This window comes from Calidris pugnax, unplaced genomic scaffold (assembly GCF_001431845.1).
Source record: "Calidris pugnax isolate Ruff unplaced genomic scaffold, ASM143184v1 scaffold44, whole genome shotgun sequence".
Lineage (NCBI taxonomy): Eukaryota > Metazoa > Chordata > Aves > Charadriiformes > Scolopacidae > Calidris > Calidris pugnax.
Genome location: NW_015094506.1, coordinates 34640833 through 34661566, shown reverse-complemented (window position 1 = coordinate 34661566; position 20734 = coordinate 34640833). Strand labels below are relative to the sequence as shown.

General features: G+C 38.2%; 1 protein-coding gene across 1 annotated transcript in view; it reads right to left on the bottom strand.

Moving 5' to 3' along the window:
- The window catches only part of PTPRZ1 (protein tyrosine phosphatase, receptor-type, Z polypeptide 1), a 102495-nt gene that overhangs the window by 38050 nt on the left and 43711 nt on the right, over positions 1-20734 (bottom strand). The window contains exons 8-12 of the mRNA XM_014963347.1: positions 17112-17269; positions 16488-16638; positions 8818-9002; positions 7932-8058; positions 1219-1262 (exon numbers count right to left, since the gene is read on the bottom strand). Of these exons, the coding sequence (XP_014818833.1) occupies positions 1219-1262; positions 7932-8058; positions 8818-9002; positions 16488-16638; positions 17112-17269 (665 nt within the window). The remainder of the gene's footprint in view (positions 1-1218; positions 1263-7931; positions 8059-8817; positions 9003-16487; positions 16639-17111; positions 17270-20734) is intronic.

Here is a 20734-nt window from a genome sequence, read left to right as displayed (position 1 = left end):
TTTGTGAGTAATACCACCTAGTCCCTGTTACGACCCTTTGTTTGCTGAACATGAATAATGACACTGAAAAATCTGTGTTAGGGTTTTGACTTTTAAGGACAGACACAAAAAGAAAAAAATAAATTACATGTCTAAATACAATCAGGATTTAGGCAGGCCTTGAGGATCTAGTTCAAATTCTTTCGTCCCTTCCCCAACTTTCCCTGCCCCAAATCAAAATGTATAATGTGGAAGCATCTAACTCGCTCAGCAGGCATTTTTTGTTTGACCTAGTCACAGCAGTGCCCACAGCTCTGTGCTGTGCCCCCATCTAGAACTGCACCAGAACCAAACTTGTCCGAGCACAGACTAGATCTCTGTGAACTAGATTGAGGGGCACCTTCAGTTTCTGAAGTGACTTGATTTGATAAGCTCACATAGCCCTAAGATTGAAATGATAAAATAAAATTTCTGAGGGATTACTTGATACAAATGTAGGTCTTACTGAAGAAACTGTCCACGTTGTAAAATCTGTATTAGAGACTATTAGAAACTTCATTGTGACATTTTCACCTCTCTTCTTGCTGGGACTCCAGAAACCCAGTTACCAAATATGAAGTCTGCAGAGGCTATCATAAAAGCATCCAAAATTTTGTAAAATAGAGTTATACTGTAAAGTCTAACTTGAGTTCAAGAAGTAAGAGTAAATGGCCCTCCAAGAATTGTGGAATTACTGTTAAATTCAACCAGTAGCACACTGATAGCAGACACTTAAATCTCACTCTTCAGCACAACTACCTTCCTCCCTTACTTTAGTTTACTATGTGCTAAGACCATCATTAGCAAGCCCAAGTCAGATTTCTCTTCAAACAAACTAGAAAGCCTAACACTGTCTGACGACTTCGATTCTGCTAAATGAACAATTTTCTCAGACTTCACTCAGAGGTGACAGTAACTTGATGTCCCATTTTTCTATTTTAAAAGATTTAGGCATAGCCTGCGATATCCCTTACTTCTCCATCTATCTCCAGCCTCAGAGAACTAAGTAGTGAGGTGTCTCTAGAGTTATCTAGAAAAAAATATAGCTGAAAGAGAAGGCCATATATGTATATATAAGTTATCTGCAGATAATATATTCATTTGGTGACATAGTTTCTCAAATTTTTACAGAATATCAATTCAATTTAGTTGGAATCTATGTATTTGAAATACTCTCTTAAAAATAAATGAATGCTATACCTCATATTCTTCAGTTTCATTCAGTTCAGGAATGAGATCAGCCTCTATAAAACAAAAATACATACCACATCATCCAACATTTTAAATTCACAGAATTATTGATTCTGAAAGGACTCAACTGATTAGTTAATATGTTTATTGAGACCCAGTCTAAGATGTTTTATAGGGTCGTGTTTGGAGAAGTGTCTAACCACCTGGGTTGAGAACTAGCTCTAAGTGTAGCAATGCTCATCTAGACAGGACACATTCAGCCACAGAAGTTTTGCCTGGCTCTAATTTGATGCTGCAGCACATGTTGTATCTGCCCTGAGGAACCACATCCTGGCCAGGGAGAACCAAGTTCATGAGAGTATTTTCTATGAGAAAGTAAAGTTTAATGCAGAAATACAAGAGAGAAAAAAGGGAAGTCTGGGACTCAACTATTTCTCTAGATTTAATCCGAAAGCTCTGAAGATATTCTTGTAAAATGATCTGTTTATAATATTCACACAGCAAATTCCTTATTTGTGCATCCAGGCTTGCAGTTAGGTACTAGCAAAACAGCCATGCCATCATATTGAGCATGCAGTAGGTTGCCTGTCTCCGTCAGGGCAGACCAAAGAGAGTCCCCTGCTAAAGGGCTTTTCCAAACTCCCACTCCATTTGATCTAATGTAAGGATGTGAACCCCGTTGTACAACATTCCACAAAAAGTCCCTAACAAACAGGTACTGGGCACTCTGCAAAGAGCTACTCTAAAGGCTTCTGAGGCCTCCCCACCTTCCATAAATAAATAACAGTTGAAGGGTGATCAAGAAATGAATCTCCTACAGCCCATGTGAGAATCCTTCTCTCTAAGGTTAGAGGTAGTCTTTCACCTTCTTTCTGTCTTTCTGGCCAAATCCAATACTGTACTTCTGATGGCGTCCAGCAGGAGAGGTTTCAAAGCAGGCTGCAAGTAACCTACAAATCTCTGATAGGAACTGGCAAAGGCCTCTAGTGACGACATCTAATACCCCTTCCATAGCATTAACTCATCTAACCACTCCTTTGGTCCACAGAAAGGTCCATTCCCTTTCTGAATATTTCTAAGGCATTCTTCTAGGCAATGTTCTAGTGCTGTGTCTGCACACCAGTGCTAGCACATATTCTGAGCTGCACTAAGCAAAAATGCCAGTCTCTTAGCCTGGGGAGCAATTCTAAGAATAGCATCACACAGAGCTCCATGTCTGCATTTCCTCCACAATTCCCACGTGAAGCTTTCTCACTACACTAGTATGAAGATATCATCTTTATACTTCTCATTTCTGCAAAGTTAGATGGTGATCTATTAATTTGTACTTAATTAATGCTCTCTTTGGTCTATCTATACCTATCTTTCAAAACAATTTGAGACATGTATTATATGCAACATACACTAGATGACACTTAACACACTAACAAATAAATTTTGACTAAACAATCCTGCACAAAAGTTCCATAAATTGTTCTTTCATAACAAACTTTTATAAATCACCAAGTACTGAATTAACCTTTCATTAAGAAGAGAGAGAAAAAACATCTTACCTCTGACTCCTGGAAGCCTAGGAGGCTCCGGGGCAGGGTGGGGAGGGGAGCGGAAGGGAGGAAGGGGTGGAGGAGATAATGATATTCCCTGGCTTCTCAATGATATAAATCAAACATTGTAAACATTAATTTGACAGTATTTCCACAGTAGACCCACAGCATGTATTATGCGCTCTAGACTTCTCTGCAAAATACTTTTAATATAGAGAAATGCCATCTATTCATTCTGTGGTCATTATTTGTGTGTTGAGCTTTAATTAGACTTAACCAGAAAAATAATATGTGTTGATTGTGCCACAATATACTACATGGTATGTGCCCTCAAATTCCACCATCAGAGAACTACAGTTTCTTGCCATTGTCTTCATGGAGAGGCATTAACATACATATATAGATCTATATATATAAATATTAACAATACTAAATCTTCAGGCATTTTGAAAGCCTATTTAAATTTAGTTGGTCACAGACAATGAATTTTTCAAAAGCATCAGAGACACACACTTACAGATGTTCTATTACTGAGTTTTAGATTTGACAGGAGATTATAGAAATCTGCTAACATCCCCCAGCCAAGGAGAAGAACCGCCCCCTCCAAAAAACAACCCATTGATGTAGGTTGATGAACAAGCTTGTTTATTTTTTCTGGAACCATATATTGATTATTCTATAGCTTACATTTTAAAATAAAATAATTAAATTATTAGTTAGAAAGTTCTGAAGGGTCTTTTCGTAGTTCATTTTAACAACAGATGAAGAAAAAATAGAACAAAGCCAAAAAAGGTAACTATTCCCCTGCGTTTAAGTTCAATGGAAATCTTTTAAGAAATATCTTAAAACAACCTGATTTGCAATTGTAGGATAATGTGCACGACATAAACTGTTTTCTGTCTTATGTAATAAAAGGTATGGCAAGAACAAAAGTAAAGCCTGCCTTTTCTGATTGAATTAGTTTTCAGATTTCTACATTTATCAGTACAAAATTAGAAAATAGCACCCCCAAATGAAAAATTTAAGACATGCTTAGTGGGTTTTTTTAGGACAAAAATCACTCACAAAGATAAGTTACAAAGAAATAGCATAGTTAGACCCTCACAAAGCATTGCTGACAGCATGGGCTGCAATGCAGGAGACAGCATTTGACAGCCATATCCCAGCATGGGTTTTTTTGATACACACCAACTGAAGTCTCCACAAGGAAGATAAGAGGAGAGATATATTCTTATTTTTCATTTCCTGGGTCAGCAAAAGCATGTAAGCAACACTGGTATTAACTGCACAACAAACTACTGCAGAACTTTCAGAGCTATACAGATGTTATCTAGAGAGACAAAGCACGCATTTAGACAGTTATTAAAAATCCAATTCTAATAGCAAATGAAAATTTGGTAAATAAAGGCTGGACTTTTATCCAAGCTGACTAAAACACTATGTACATGATTGCTTTTATTTTCAATGGAGGCTGCATGGCTACATCATGCAGGGGGTCTGGTGACTTTTACTTACTGGAAATCAACTGGAAAAAATTCTCATGTGCACGCACACTTGTGTATCACAAGATGAAAAACCACTGCTCTGAACAGTTTAGGAAAAGCCCAAAGAGCAGAGGCCTCAACTGTGACCATTTGCCCAATGTCATACCAGAGCTCCTGAGGGCTCCACAAACTGAGGCAGAGAGCATGGTCCAAAAGAGGTCTCTCCTCTTAGGAAGTACTGCCAAGAACAAGAAGGTTTAAACCTGGTCTGTGGATCACCTGGAGCCCGCAGAGCCCCCACTAACCTAGGCAAGGTGGGGGAAAGCATGAGAAATGCTCTCTCTTGAAAGCATCTCAAAAGGAAAAAGGTAAAACAATGGTTGTGAGGTTTTTTTGAACACCAGATTTGCGATGCGCAGTGTACTGAAACTTCCCTCATTAAAAGTGGCCACTCCAAAGGCAGAATTCTTCCTGGAAAAGGGCCCATCTAATGCTTCTGCATGACTCACCCCTCCCTTTAGCTCTTAACATGAAGATTAATTGATCTGGAGGTGACTGCAATGAATTTCATCTTAATTAAACTGGCTTACTCAGAGTAATTCTTGAAAATGAAAGTTTTAGCTTATGCTTTATATGAGTCAATTTTATTTCATGTCTTCATGGTGAAGATAACTTTTCTTTCATAAATTCACAAGCAGGAGCTCCAAGAAATCCCCTTTTGCCTCAAGATCTATAAAGCAGATCACAAAACCAATTTGATGTTATAGTTGTAACCAGCAAATTGATCTGAACAAATCTTTTTCATTAGATATCTACATTCTCATATCTCTATTGTTTAATATTTGCAATATTAAAATATTAAATGTGAAAATATTTGCAACATTTGCATCAGTTAATTCAGATGTAAATAATTAGTAAAAGTAAGTATGCAAATAAACATTAGAAATGAATGGAAGTTTTTTCATATTTTAAAATTATATCAAGGGTTAAGACAGCATCTATAAAAATTTTATATAGAGTGATGTACACCCATAGTAATCATACTGATTACATGGGAGGGATTTTTCCCTGAATTTTTCTCATCTAACACTTTCAGACGTGCTGCTGTGGAAGCATCAAAATAAAAGAACACAAAGTACATTTAATAACTTTGTGTCCATTTCAAATAGGAAGCAGCCCAAAGAAATGCTTTTTTTGAAACACACAATATATTCATTTTGGTATTTCACTTTTTATTTATAAAATTCCCCTCTATTTATCTTTTTATTTTTAACTTAAAATACCTTTAAACTCTTCATTTGACCTGATTTAATCTTCCTCAATTTTGAATGCTTTGGAAAACTAAAGAAAAAACCATAGGTAGATCTGAAGCTACTAAAAATTTTCAGAACTGCCTGACATTTGAAAAAAAAAACAAACAGGTGTTTATACAGTTCTGATATGCAGATTATTTAACTCTCCTTTTTACAATGCTTGATTTGAAAACAAGAGTACTTGCAATAGCTATGTACTTATACACATAATCTGCTTTAATGCAACATTAAGGAGACATTTTTAAATGTTCAAATGACAGAAAACACAAAAATACCATTTTCATAGGTACGCTAACCTGTTCATATTTTATATAGATACATCCTTCCATTGTTGTGACTCCTATCTATCCTTGCATTGTATATGCAAAAAGAATTTAGTGGTCTACGTAAAAAGGCATGGGAATATCAGACCTTCACTCAGAACTCCTAAATATAACATTCATTTCACAAAATGTTCTTCTCTGAAATGCAATTCTCCTGTCTGAAAATGCAAATCCCAGAGAAATTTCTGCTGATACACTGGAAGGTGAAATGAGTTTGCCAGCATGTATTTCCAAAGCAAGGCCCTCACCCTCCCTTCTACTGAGATGAATGCAAAGCCACTGCTTTGCCTGACTTCTGCAGAAGAAGGACAGGGATGGGGTGATGAGCGGCTGTACCTACCCCTGGCCAGCTGCAGACTGCCGGAGGGCCCATCATCCCATTGCCAGGTTTGTTCCCCAGCAGCATTTGCTGGCAGCAGGGGGGCACTGGCTCCGTGGTTAGCCAGCCCCAGCGCTCCCGACCCCCTCCCTGCCTCTGCATCCACCTTTCCTTCCAAGGGGAGCCATGGCACACAGCAGAAGGGTACGCAACTCATCCTTACAGCTGGGGTACCTCGGTAGTAATAGGGCAGTTTATACTGCGGGTATTACCATCCCGGGATTTTGTTTTGCAATGTCTAATTTTAGAATCTTTAAAGCTGCGATGGCAGCACTGCACTGACTCGATCTGTTGAACTATTGTTTAATGATGACAACGCTACGCTGCTTATTTGTCATTCCAAGTACGGGTATGTAGGTGAAATCTCATCAGAGTAAATTCTTCAAACACAAACCCAGCACGTTCTGGAAAGGAAGTGGAGGAATATAGTATCTAAGAGGTAGATAAACAGAAAAGTGAAATGTCATGTAGAATGTCAGAACCTTGTCACGGACTTCTTAGAAAACTGAAGAGAAATGGGAAAATTCTGGTAGAAAGTAGCACAAGACTCCAAAAATGCATTCTTAACACTATGTGCTTGAAAGACACTTTAAATGTTTATTGAAAATTTATATGTACTATACCTGAACCTGCATCCCCCTCCTTTAGACAAAAGTGCACTATTATAAGCCTATTACCATTATTAGTTCATAATTCACGTGGCAGAGATTGTTGAGAATCATATTCTTTCTCGCTGTAATGTGGTTCCCTTGAAATGAAAAACTGACCTGTTTTCCCAAGTACATCCTAACATTGCTAAGCACTTTGCTGTAGCTAAACAGACTTAATGAACTGTAAAACTTAACTTACAGAATCTGTAAATAGACAACAAGAATTCAGGCCCCTAGACAAAAAAGTTTCTTGCATGATCAGAAAGTCTTTGATTTTTTTCCTATGATTAATTACCAGGTTCTTAATCAAAAACGCAGCTCTCACTCACTTTCATAAGAACTGTGTCTGATGCTAAAACTTCCACAGAATTTAAGGAATTATTAAGGACAAGATCAAGCTTCATGCTATAGTTTCAAATTATTTCATATTTACCAGCAGGTGGAAGAAGTAAATCTGGCTGTGAAATCAGTAAGATTTGTTTGTTAGGCCTTTTGATTTTTTGCGAGGCAGCATTAAGAAGCAAGGGAATTCCATCACCGCAAGTCCTTTGAAATCAAACTCCAAGTAATCATAAGAAATCAAATTTCAAAATCAATTGATACTGACTTATAAGTGATATATTGGGTTTGTATTACTTGTTTCCTTAATATTTTGGCTGTGTGAATTAATTTTGTGAGGATGCTTGAGCTATAGAGAAATAATACCAAACATGGTTTTATTTCCCTACATTATACTGCTGAAAGATACACTTGTGAGATTTGAAATCAGGTAGGTGTTTTCCAGAATATTCTTAGAGTTAAAAAAAATTAACATGCAGTCTTTCACAGGTAATGTTTACAAGGAATGGGGAATTACATCATGTAAAATATCAGTAGCAAAGAACATGCTGAAGGTTAACTGCAGTGATTTTGAAATTTCATTTTAGCATATTTTGATTGTCGTGCATTTTAACTGGTTTGCAAACAAATTACTTCTTCAGATACAGATTTTAAACTAAAAGTGATCACTAAGGTCAAAAGACCACTTACCTGGGTCTTCTAAAGGCATATCAACAATGACTTGGTCACTGTATTTTCCATATAGACCATTAGAGCAAACAGCAACTATCTGAAGAACATAACTTGTATTGGGCAGCAGATTATTTAGAATAGCCCCCTAAAAGAAAAACCATGTTTAATCATTTACTTGCAAGTAAATACCAAATATTTGGAAATGTTACTTTTTTCATAGCACATTTTTCTCATGAACCATAAAGCTGCTTTCCTCTAGGACTAACATATACCTTTTATATTTTGTCACAAATGTTTTTCAGTAAACTTGAAAAAAAAAATCTTGTGAATTTTTACATAGAGAATACCAAACCATATAATTATTTAATGCTGAACACTAGTTTAGGTAATTAGTTTAGGTAACATTATCTCTGACAAATTATGAGCCTTTAAGAGGGTATAAGATCACATTAGCAAAATACCATGAAGCTATAATTAGTAACTTAATATTTATAGCAGTAAGATTGTACTAAATCTTATTACTTGCTTGTGTCGGTCATTCTTTGCACACCAGTGAGCAATGAAGTACAGATCACTATCAATCAACTAAGGGTTTTATGGCTAAGGAGCTCTGAGATTGACATGGTCATAAACTTTTGGGGACAGTACAGGCAAACCAAATGAGCAGCCTGTGAAAGCTGTCTCTCTTCTGGGCAAGAGAGGCTTTTTTTTTTCTTTTTTTTCTTTTTGGATTGTCTTTGTGGCTTCGCAGCCAAAAAATGAAGTACAACTTCTGTGAGCTGCAGACAAAGGAGTAGTTTTTTTAATGAATCAGCTCCCAGCTACTGTTTAATCCCCTAAGACAATCAACAGCGAGTGTTTTGCCATCACCCCTTTGTATGAAACTTGAAGAGTTTACAGTTACCAAGTCCTGATACCCATCTGTCAGAAACTCATGCTTAGTCTGGTCTTCCCCATCCAACTGTTGATAAAAGACAGCAAATCTCTCAATTGTGGTGTCATATACAACTCGAGGTCTTTCCCATGTAACGAGAAGACTAGTATAATTCTTTGGATCGGATTGGACATTTTCAGGCTCTGAGCTGCAAACTGAAAGAAAGAAAAAAGGAAAGAACATGATAGTTACTAAATGGGACAAATGACTACTAAGATCTTGAGCCACCTCCTAAGAAAAGTCTTTTATGTGCCTCATTTTTAGCTTTCCACTAAAGTATCTGAGATGCCATAAGTAACAAACAGAACCAGCATTTTAACACTAGATATTCAAAACCAAGTTAATTTGAGGACTGAGTCCCCTTTCCCCCTTTTTTATACCATATTCTGTGAAATTTTCATTTCCAGTTCCCAAGACATAAAATATAAAACACAAAAAATAAAGATTCATATGTATGTCCTGGGGGTGAGTAAATCTCTGTTACGCTGTCTTTGTTGATCTAGCAAAGTAGCATTAGAAGAGCTGCACACTCTCCCACCAGCTATAATAGACTCTAATCTACAATAGAGTGGTTTTAAAGGTTAAAGGTAAACCTATCACCCTTTAATTTCCTCTCAAGGATGTTTGAATCTTTTAATAGTTCCAAAAGATGAGACAAAAGGCAAATAGGAAGAGATTAAGAAAGGATTAGATCAGCAGGTAGTGATTTCATGTTATTATATTTTAAGGCACCATCTAGATACCTGCTGAAGAAGCCTGATCAAACTGTTGCGGTCCTGGGCTTGGCTCATACACACCTTCTTTGTGAGCCTGGAACCTGCACTCCAGGAGAAGCATGGCCAGGCAGCTACTCCACGTCCTCTGGCCTTTCCCCTCCAATACTCTGTTCATTTTATTCAAGTAAGCTAAACATTTTGATACTTTTCTAGATATATAGATGTACTGATTACCAGTGTGCTAGAAATTTACTGAGATGCTGTCATTCGTTTTTTTAAATTGCCCAAGTACCTGTGGGTAGCTTAAAAATAAAATACAAGGTCAAAGGTCGATTAACCTGTATGAAAAAATTACATTAGCAGAAAATCTAAATTACTTAGTTGAAGCTCACTGAAAAATAACCGATAAGTTGTGATACACAAAAAAATAAAGCAACATCATAAACAGCTGCATCATTCAGGGCTGGTTTGGGTTTGGGCTGAGACCCCACGCTTCTTTCTTCCTCTCATCATCCCCTCTGCTGGTGCAGGGACTGTGCCTTCAGACACAGCACTGAAGAATGGAGATGACTGACAAAAATGGTCACTAATTTTTTGTTCTCAACTTGAGAGCAGAGCTACTAGATTTGTTCTGATGCCTCAGAATGAGGCCAGGATTCCCTGAAATTTCCTTTTATAAATCCTTCTTCTTATCTCTTTGAAACTGCAGACTTTTTGCACTTCGGTTGAAAAGCTGGGAGTGGCTATCTGCCCCTGCCCTAACTTTTGGGGAGTTCCTCCCTTGTATACTGAATTTTCTTTCAAATGTGCTTTCATATGTACTGAAAAGGCACCCTGTTAATTCTATTTCTTCATTTATTACCTCATTTCTATTGCTTTACTTCACCTATTAGACTTGCCAAAACCACTCATCGGAGTACATGAAGTTTACTTTGAATCTCTCACCAATTTAATTAAATCCAACATATTAAATTGATTAGGTGTATATATTTTTATTACAAAACTTTGTTTGACTTTTGCGTAAGCAATAACATAATCATTCCCTATTTAGAAAAAATAGGAAACTATCTTTCAAGTCTCAGATTCTGTTTAAAACAAAATTTGAGTATCTAGCAAAAGCAAGCAAAACAAAATATCTAGCTAATTAAGAAAACAAGTGTAGATTCTTTGGAGTTCTCTTAAAAGAAGCAAACACCTTGATATTACAATGCTTTTGGTGGACAATACTGTATTTTTGAAAGAAAGGAAAAAAATTCTTTCCATTAAGTTTGCAATTTGTCACTTGAACACAGGAGGGCACTCAAACCCCAATATTTTGAAAAACTCAATTTCTTCTGTTTGCAGGTGGAAAGTTTTGAGCAGCTCTGGTTTGAGGTAGTCAATGGAAAATAAGCAACAACTCTTTTTTTTTTAATTTTCTTTTGTGTGTGTGTGAGCTAACAGTAGAGGCAGTACTAGTCTGTGTAATTTAGTTGAATTCTGTAGCTTATCAGGCTTTGAATCTACTGTGCTAAGTATCTGACATGCCATTTAATTAATTTTACTGAATTATTTTAATTGACATAAAGGAAGAGCAAATGAAAAAAAAAAAAAATGTAAATAGTGTACATTCCATTCCTAAAACTTGTCATTCCATCCCATTTCCACCAGATGGCAAAAAGAAATCATTAGACCAGCAAAGACGATACCCTTCTCAATTCTGAGCATTCAGATGACTTCAACTCTGATTATTTTTTTAATAAATCAAAACACTCTTCAGCTATTTCTTTTTGAAGATGTCTAAAATAACTTTCCAAATGCTTTTTCATAGTATACTCACCAAGCTTCTCCCTGACCATACTCTACTGTCCTTTTTCCTCCCTTCCTGTTTTTTGTCTGTAAGTAAATTTGGTTCTGAAATCTCTGACTGTATGCAGATTAACTGAGCAATATTATAAAGCTTTTAAAGGTGGAAGACTGGTGTCTCCAATATTATTTTTTTCAGTACTATACAGTTTGCTTCTCCAGATGGTTCTTCCAACTTTTTTTTTCCCTCAAGAAAAGTGTTATCTCCCCTTTTATTATCTCTGTTACTAGTCTGAAATCACAGATACTCAACCAGATTACAAGACTCAAGCAGCCACATACCAGTCCCAGGAAGTTAGAGACCTATTTAAGCCCCTGCCAGCCTTGAATTCACGTCTCTGCTTTCCCCAGGTGAGTACTCAGATGCTGGTTCTTCATATCAGACCATGATAATGCACCTATCTTTGCCTGTTCTTCTGTGGAACAAAATGCTACCCCCATAACTTAGATGTTTTTAATCTAAACTGAATTGCATCATTGGGGAGCACCAAGGTACATTAGCCAAATCATTGTAAAAAACTACTTTGGCTGTGTTTTTGACAAAGAGACCTTTTTAAGCTGCCCAAATTTGGCTTATTAATATATATATATATAAAAATAAATTTGTACCTGCATCTCTGAGCTTGACACAGTTGGAATAAAATTAGGTGTAGTTCTGAGGGAGCATTGGGTAAGTCAGGGAATTTTTTTCCACAATTGTTGCTTTCTTCTAGTTGAATCTGGTTTTGAGATACTTATCTTTTAAATCCACATTTTCAAGTGTGGAAGCTATGAAATCACTTTATGTAGATTAAGACATTCAAGGGCTTTTCAGCTCCCTGTCACTGTCTGTAGCAAAAAGCAGTTCTTCAGTATTCCCAGTCTACTCCATCTCTCTGATGGAAGTGGAACAAGCACAGCAGATATGTGCTGGGTTCACCTTGGCTGGCCACCAGGTGCCCACCCAGCTGCTCTCTCACCCCACCTCCTCAGCAGGACAGGTGAAGCAGGGGAAGAAAATAAGATTAAAAAGCTCATGGGTCAAGATAAAGGCAGGGAGAGCAATCACCAATCGCCATCATGGGCAAAACAGACTTGATGAAATATAATTAATTTATCACCAATTAGAACAGAATAGTGAGAAACAAAACCAAAAATTAAAAATATCTTCTCCCCACCTTTCTTTTCTTCCAAGGCCCAGCTTCACTTGTGACTCATCCACCTCCCCACCCCAAGCAGCACTGGGGGATGAGGAACGGGGGTTCTGGTCAGTTCATTGAGCTTTGCCTCTATGGCTCCTTCCTCCTTACGCTGTTCCCCTGCACCAGCATGGGGTCCCACCCATGGGATACAGTCCTTCACAAACTTCTCCAGCCTGGGTCCTTTCCATAGGGCACAGTTCTTCAGGAAAAGTTTGCCACAGTGTAGGTCCCCCACAGGGTCACAGATCCTGCCAGAAAATCTGCTCCTGTATGGACTGCTCCTCACAGACCATGGTTCCTGCCAGGAGCCTGTTCCTGTGTGAGCTCTCCATGGCCTGTAGGGGGACAACCTACTGCACCACAGTCTTCACAGATTGCAGGGGAATCTCTGTAGCCCGCAGAGAAGGTTCTTTTCCCTGAGGTGCTACCATCTTGTCTGAGGAGCTCAGCCCTGCCCTGGGTGGGTGGGTTGGAGCCATCTGGAATTGGCTGCATCTCATAGAGGCCACCCCACAACCTCCCTGGTTGCCGGTACCTGGGCAGGGACGCCTGGCACATTGTCTCAGGATAAAGTCTCTTGAGACAATCTGAGAACGGTTATAGCTAATGGATGTCACCTGCGGTTAGGTGAAATGGTGAAGGCTTGGGTCCTTACCCCTGCTCCTGCAGAAGCATTAACTAAAATGACTGCTGAGCTTTACATAGTTGTATTTTGCATCAGAAAAAAGAGGTTGACAAATATTTTTTACCAACATATTTTGTCAGTCTTGAATTTTAAGAACCCATTGCTTTTTGTATCTCTACTTAACGCAGGAGGGTTAACGAGGATGGTGTTTCTGCCCTCACTCACAGCACACTGCTGCAAGAGCAGGGTGGGTGGGAGGTCGCGTAACGGGCCCAGCAGCTACCACCATGGCTCTCGTGGTTTATAGGAATAAACAATGATTTCTATTATAAATGGATTTTTATTCCAGCTGAGGTTTGTGGAGATAAAGCATTGCAATTTCAAAAAGCTTTTTGAGGTGAATCCTCCGGTATTGCTCTAAGGTTTAGCTATTTTAATCTTCTTAAATATATACATATGTATATGCATACACATATATCTCAGAGGAAAATTACATGTGTCCCTAGGCAAGCTTGGGGAACAAAGTATCTCCCGTGCCCTCAGCTGGGCTGGGCAGTGCTTCTACACTAAGAATGTTGAGGTTATCACTGTGTGAAAATTTCTGATGATATATTGCTGAATTAGTTATTATTGAATAGAAAGATTCTCTTAGTTCGTCTAAGGAAACTTGGCTCTACTTAAGAAATGCCATGTATTAATAACAGCAATAAATCAAGTACTTAATCCCACTGACTAATGAGAGTCTACACTAAATCCAACAAGAGAAAATTGAGATCCTAGGTTCCACAACACAAAATAATTTTTCAGTTAACTACTTGTGTAAGATCCACTCTTGTCATTTCTTTTCATCATCTGAAGGGATTTCAAAGATTATTTTTTTTCTCTGGTGACTACAAGAACTTTGCAATATTAAATATGAAAGACATAAGCCTATTTACTCTTTGGGACTAAGGTATTCATGTTACAGTTCTTACATCTCAACATTTAAATTTAATGACTCCTAGGGTTTTACCTTCTCTTAAAATGGAGGTGAAAACAGAAATGGTCCTCTGATGTTCTACATCAAACAAATTCTATAATTGCAATTGTGTGTGCATATATACATGTGTATACATAAATATGTATATGTGTGTGTATGTGATGTTGTTGCATTTAAATAGTCCACATAAAAATTAACAGGAATCTGAAATACATAGAGAGGAAGACTTGAACTTTTAATGATCCCTTTCTGTCCCTCCTCGTTTATGGCCAAACCGGAAATTTTAACCTACAATTTGTTACTTTAAATACCTAGTGTAGAATAAATACTACATGTGTTTGCTGCCACAGTAATGTGAGTGCGGGACACTTTTGTCTTAAACTGAGTAGACTGAAACCCATTTGTTTGTTATTATACGAGTCTACGCACACAGAAATTTTGGATGGTCTGAACAACATATTTTATCATTACATGAAGGCCTTCTAATTTTAAATGGTACAACTCAATGCAGAAAAGGATCCTTGTATCTTTAGGCTGGACACTTTCCTAATCTGTACCAAACTCACAGGTAAAACAGAAAATTCACATTATCTCTCTTTAATATAGTGCAGAAATGGGACTGGTTGGAAGCAACATCCTATGCACTTTTGAGGCACACACTGCTTTGGACAGCATGTGGAAAGCTCCTTCAAGTGTCAGCACATGGAGTGGACAGAAGGAAGCAGGGGTTTCTCTCAAAAAGTATTGTCCACCTTTTCTTCTTGTCAGTCTCTATGAAAATCTAGATTAGGATGGCACAGCTGCAAGTAGCTTCCTTCTACTACAATGACTGAGCTGCAGGGTCAAGGTCATGGCTGTTGTGCAACCACCTGGGAGTCAAGTGGATTGCAGGTGGCAGAAGAAGTCCTGGTCTGGGTCTTCAAAGGTCCTTTGCCTATGACATTTCTTCACTGTAGATTGACTCCTATTCAAAAAGGACTGAGGAAAATCATTTCCTTCTCATAACATGGACATAAGAAAGGGTGGACTGTATTACAGTGACTTGTCTCCCAGAGACCTTCATTAACTGGAGGGATCTGGGGAAGGATTGTCTTTCTTTAAGTTTGGCCAAGTCAACAATGTCCATTATAAGTCTATTTGGAAACAGAAATTTATTTAACTGTTATAATATATTTGATTGCTGCAGCTCAATTCCATACTTCTCCTCCAAGCTTCAAAATTTCAAGTGGTACTTAGTACCTAAACCAAAAAACCCTGCCAGAACAGGTATTTCTTGGCTTAGACTGAGGAATATATCCTGGGCACACATCTGAGGAGTTCAGTACAAGCTGAAGTCAAAACAGAAGTGTCACTACTGGTTATAGAAATGAAGCAGTGAAGCCATCCTGTGCAGCACTGTGGCTGAACAGTGCGATGTGCTCGTGCAGGGGACGCAGCCCTTTGGCAGGTCTGAACCATGAACACCCCCCGGCTCGTACGCAAGTTTCATACACAGCAACCTTCCAGTAGGAAAAAAAATACCTATCCAACCAAAGAGAATTAAAATGAAATCACACTTCTTTCTAATCTGGAGAACACCTACACTGCATGCTTCAGTCATCTGTCTAATTAAGCATAGTTCAGTGCAGCTGTGTTTAGAAGAAGCTACAGGTATCCCACCCAAGTAGCAACATACTACCTCCAAATTAGATGTTTACTATTTATTCTTCTGTGCTTGTGAGTATAGAAATAATTGACTTCCGTACTTAGTGCTAGACCTTGTTTCCCATTATATAATGTACTGTTTTGGTCACATAACTTTTACAAACTTCCCTGAAGAAGGTTTAGGTAAAACACAGAACAGAATCTGGCTTCTGGGATTCTCTCCATCTATCACTTTCTCAGTAGACTACGTGAAATGAATTTGGTGACCTCACTTCAGCCTCTGTTGGAAAAGCATCCACATTACACAACAAAGAACCAAATGGGTTTGTAAAACAAAACGCTCTTGCAGCCCCTGAAAAGGCAGCTTTGTTTAAGTCTGAAACAAATTAAAAGGGCAGTGCAAGAAAGCTTGAACTGACGTGATCTTCACTGAATGTTTGGTCAAGACAAGCATTTAATTTTCCACTCCATTTAATCTGACATGTTTTATGATTGCTAGTATTTTTTCTCTGAAGTGATAGATTTATGAGTAATAATACAGTATGCTACTTTCCACACAATTTAAAATGAATTTCTTCATACTAGGACGAATCTTTTACTCAAAATTGTCTTTCAACCTGTGAAGAGATAAATGACTATTCAGTAAATACCTGCTTCATGAATTTCTTCTTGTCCAGTGTAAGAGGAAAACACTTGCCCAAAGAACTTATATTGCTGCTCTCGAAAGTTGTTTTGCAGGTAGTCCATTAGCATAACATAGCCAGACTGCTGCATCGTAAGGACTTCACAGAATACAGCTAACTAGAGGAGGCAGGGAAAAAAGGAAGTCAGAAGTCAAAAACAAATTAACCAGATTCAGCTAACAGGCAAAAACACTGGGGAAAAGATATTGGGTAAAGTCTCCTGGTTGAGTTCTCCTGGGGGGCACTGAAATTTTGTTCCTCTGTATCAGCAGTATATCTTTGTCTCTCTTTGTCTGGGCTAGAAGTCCAGACAGCTTGTGGAGTTAGGAAGTGGGTTCTTACTCCCTTCTAAAGCAAGAAATGACTTCTAGTCCTGAATTAAAAGAGGGAAAAGATAGCACACTTAAGTAATATATATGCTTTCTAATTTAATGGGTGCATGAAAGATTTAAAACTAGATAAAGGAAAAGCCAGGTTGTTGGACTGGCAATGAATGGCAATGAATGCCATGAGGTTTTATCATATACGTGGCAACTGCTTTTCTTTGGTATTACCTACAATTATTTGGTTTTAATATACTAAACAAATTACCTGGTCTTCAGAAATACTAATGGTATCTTTAAACACAATCCATTCAACTGTTTCGGAGCAGGGAGGAGTTGATAAAGACCCATTATAAGTGTAGTATTTGTCTGTTGCATTCGGCAAAAGGTTCAGCAAAATAAATGGTTCTAAGGCAGCATGTTTTCCTGAAAAAAAAAAAGTCAGATAGTTAAAATCCTGCAGAAGCAATGAATAAATAGAAATCACACTCTCCAAAAGAATTACCATTATAGGAACATGCTAATTTTGAGGCTATTCAAAATTTGATCTCCAGAGAGACTAGCACACAAATAAATTGCTGAGCCTTTTCTATTTAGTTTGAGTAAGTATTGTTCAATAACAACTTTGTTTACTTGGGAAGGTGTAATGAGCTACTCCAGTTATAAACAATCAGTGCACTGGTTCACAAGAATTTGTTCACCTGCAAGTTTACTCGTAAATGTCCAAGATGCCAAATTTTTGTCTTGCATGTGAACCTCAAAGAAAAAATATGTTAAATCTCTGGTTCTTGGTCTGATGACATGGCTTCAAACTCTTTCTGAATTTGGTCAAGTTGTTGAGTTTCTTGTAGGATCTTAACGTCTGCAGAAAATCTCTGCCTGGGGAACTGTTGCCATGTTAGACCTCAGAGTTGTATTACTCATGGTGGCACAAGCAGAATTTCTGTGAATCAAGGGGTTTTAAAATGGTGATAATACAGTGAAAAACTGTAACAGCATTACACAAAGCAGAGAAGTATGCAAAGACCTCCTCCAGGAGAGCATGACCACTCTGGATATTGAAAATAATAACATGTGTTCCAGGTCAGCAGTTTACCTGATACATTGTCAGCCGGGAGCAGGCATTAGGAATTGCTGGGAATCCACCCATAGAAAGCTAAGTTTGTGCTGGTCCAGCAACAGAAATTGGAAGAAAAGGTACTAACTTCCTACAACCCTTATACACCTTATTTCAATCTAAAAATACTGATTTAAAATTTCTCTCTGTTTGATAAGTATTCACTTATGAATATGTAACGAATTCTCAGACTGCATATTAAGTTGTGCTTTTACAGATGTTACTTATTGAGCCCTGTACAGATTTCTGACCTTTTTCTTCATAATTCCTTACAAATTTGGTGAGAGCAGCAAATTACATTAACAGTTTCCTACAAATCACTGATGCTTCTTCTCTGTACAGTGACTGTTCCACTGAGTTAAGATTGAAGAGCTGTCTCCTCCCCTCTTCCTTATTCATGTGTCATGAAAGGGGAATGCTTAGCAGTGTCGAGCAAAGCCCATCCTACCTTTCCTCCTGTCAACATGTAAATCAACCTTCAGACAGAAGCCATCATTGCTATCTGGTACATGTCTAGTTAACACATTCTTCCTTCAGTAACAATCAATGGCCAGTTGATTTTATATAGGTGCTTGGGGACATGAAACTTCTCATTTATAGTAAGAATCCCGCCACGCATTTTGCAAATTTGGATTTTAAAATGCTCTTTAATGTGACTGACAGCCTAGATTCTAAAATGAAACACCTAGAAAGAATGACAAGAACTAGAGAGTCTATATGGAAGGAACAGGACTGCTCCTCTGCAGAGCTTGAGAACTCAGCAACTGGGATTCAAATAAGCACAGTTACAGAGATGATTGACAAGGACAGATCATGTACATCACAGACAAGGACAGATCGTGTGCTATTCACTTTTCTTCAGGAGGAACAACTTAATTTTGTCATGACCTGAATTTTCAGAGCTCATTTGCATTTTATTCAAGAAAATTATATTCTGCTCATTGTTGAAGTGCCATGTAGTGGCTGTATCTTGAATCTTGCTGCTGATATTTTTACAGCTCCTTTCAAGGTTGTAGGACAGTATCTGCCTTGATGTATTACTCGTTCTCCTTTGTATTTCACAGAAGATGGCACACAAAAATAATGAATCTTAACTGCTTTATGTTTCCCCCTCCTCTGTCTTTGCGATTTATAGCAGTTGCTCCCTTTTGTATTTGTTGAATGGTGTTTGTTTTCTGGAGAAAAATAATCCTGATTTTAGTGTCATACTTTTGAAAGCTTTTAAAACAGTGGACTAATAGCTTTTTACACTTTAAACCTATTGATCCCAAGGGGCTTTACAAAGCTCAAGCACCATTATATACAGAAAAAACTGAGACAAACTTAGCCATTTACTTAAGACCACATCCATGATGTAGGAAAATATCCACACTCAAGACAGTGTTGATTCATGCTTATTCTTTTGCATAGCCATTGTGAAACTGGGTTAGAAACAGATCCCAGATCTGCTCATGCACCACCCTGAAGTCCTTGTGCTCTGAATTAAAACCACGAGGAATTCTAAAACACCAAAGGATCAACATTTGGTTTTAATAATGCTCGTACATATATAATATAATTGGATTATTTCAGATTTACTCAGGAGTACTGAAAAAAGAATTAATCTCTGCTGAGTCTACTGAATACTAATATTCATATGGTCTCACACTCGTAAGAACATCTTGGATGGCTGCAATAGGGTTCTTTGGCTTCCAACCACATATAAAAATCCAGAAATGCATGACTAAGAAAACTCACAGAATAAATGAGGCATTTCTCTTGACTTAGCATTTAAAGAGTTACAAGTTCCTCATGATAGTTATATTTATCCATTTACACTGACTGCTGCTGTTACTAATACTCAGTCTTGGGGTAAAGAAATCATAGAATCAGAGTGGTTTGAGTTGGAAGGGATCCATAAGGATGGAATCATAGAATAGTTTGAATTGGAAGGGACCTTAAATGTCATCCAGTCCAAACCCCCTGCAATGAGCAGGGACATCTCCAACTAGATCAGATTGCTCAGAGCCCCGTCCAACTTGACCTTGAATGTTTCCAGGAAGGAGGCATCTACCACTTCTCTTGGGAACCTGTCCCAGTGCTTCACCATCCTCATTGTAAAACAATTCTTCCTTGTATCTAGTCTAAATCTACCCTCTTTTAGTTTAAAACCATGACCCTAAAAACAGGCCCTGCTAAAAAGTTTGTCCTCATCTTTTACAAGAAAGACCCCTTAAAGTACTAAAAGATCTTTCTGTAGCCTTCTCTTCTCCAGGCTGATCAACCCCAACTCTCTTAGCCTGTCCTCATAGCAGAGGTGCTCCATCCCTCTGATAATTCCTGTGGCCCTCCTTTGGACTCACTCTAACAGGTTCATGTCTTTCCTGTTTTGGGGACTCCAAAGTTGGACAAAGTACTACAGAGGGTACCTCACCAGAGCAGAGTAGAGGGGTAGAATCACCTCCCCTGACCTGCTGGCCACGCTTCTTTTGATGCAACCCAGTATACCGTTTGCCTTCTGGACTGCACACACACATTGCCAGCTCATGTCCAGTTTTTTCTGCTCTCAGTCCCTTCATCCCCCAGCCTGTATTGATACTGGAGGTTGCCCCGACCCAGGTGCAGGACCCTGCACTTGGCCTTGTTGAACCTCAAAAGGTTCACAAAGGCCTACTTGTCATGCCTGTCTAGGTCCCTTTGGATGGCATCCCATCCCTCAGGCATGTCAACCACACCACTTAGCTTGGTGTCGTCTGCAAACTTGCTGAAGGTGCACTGGATCCCACAATGTCATT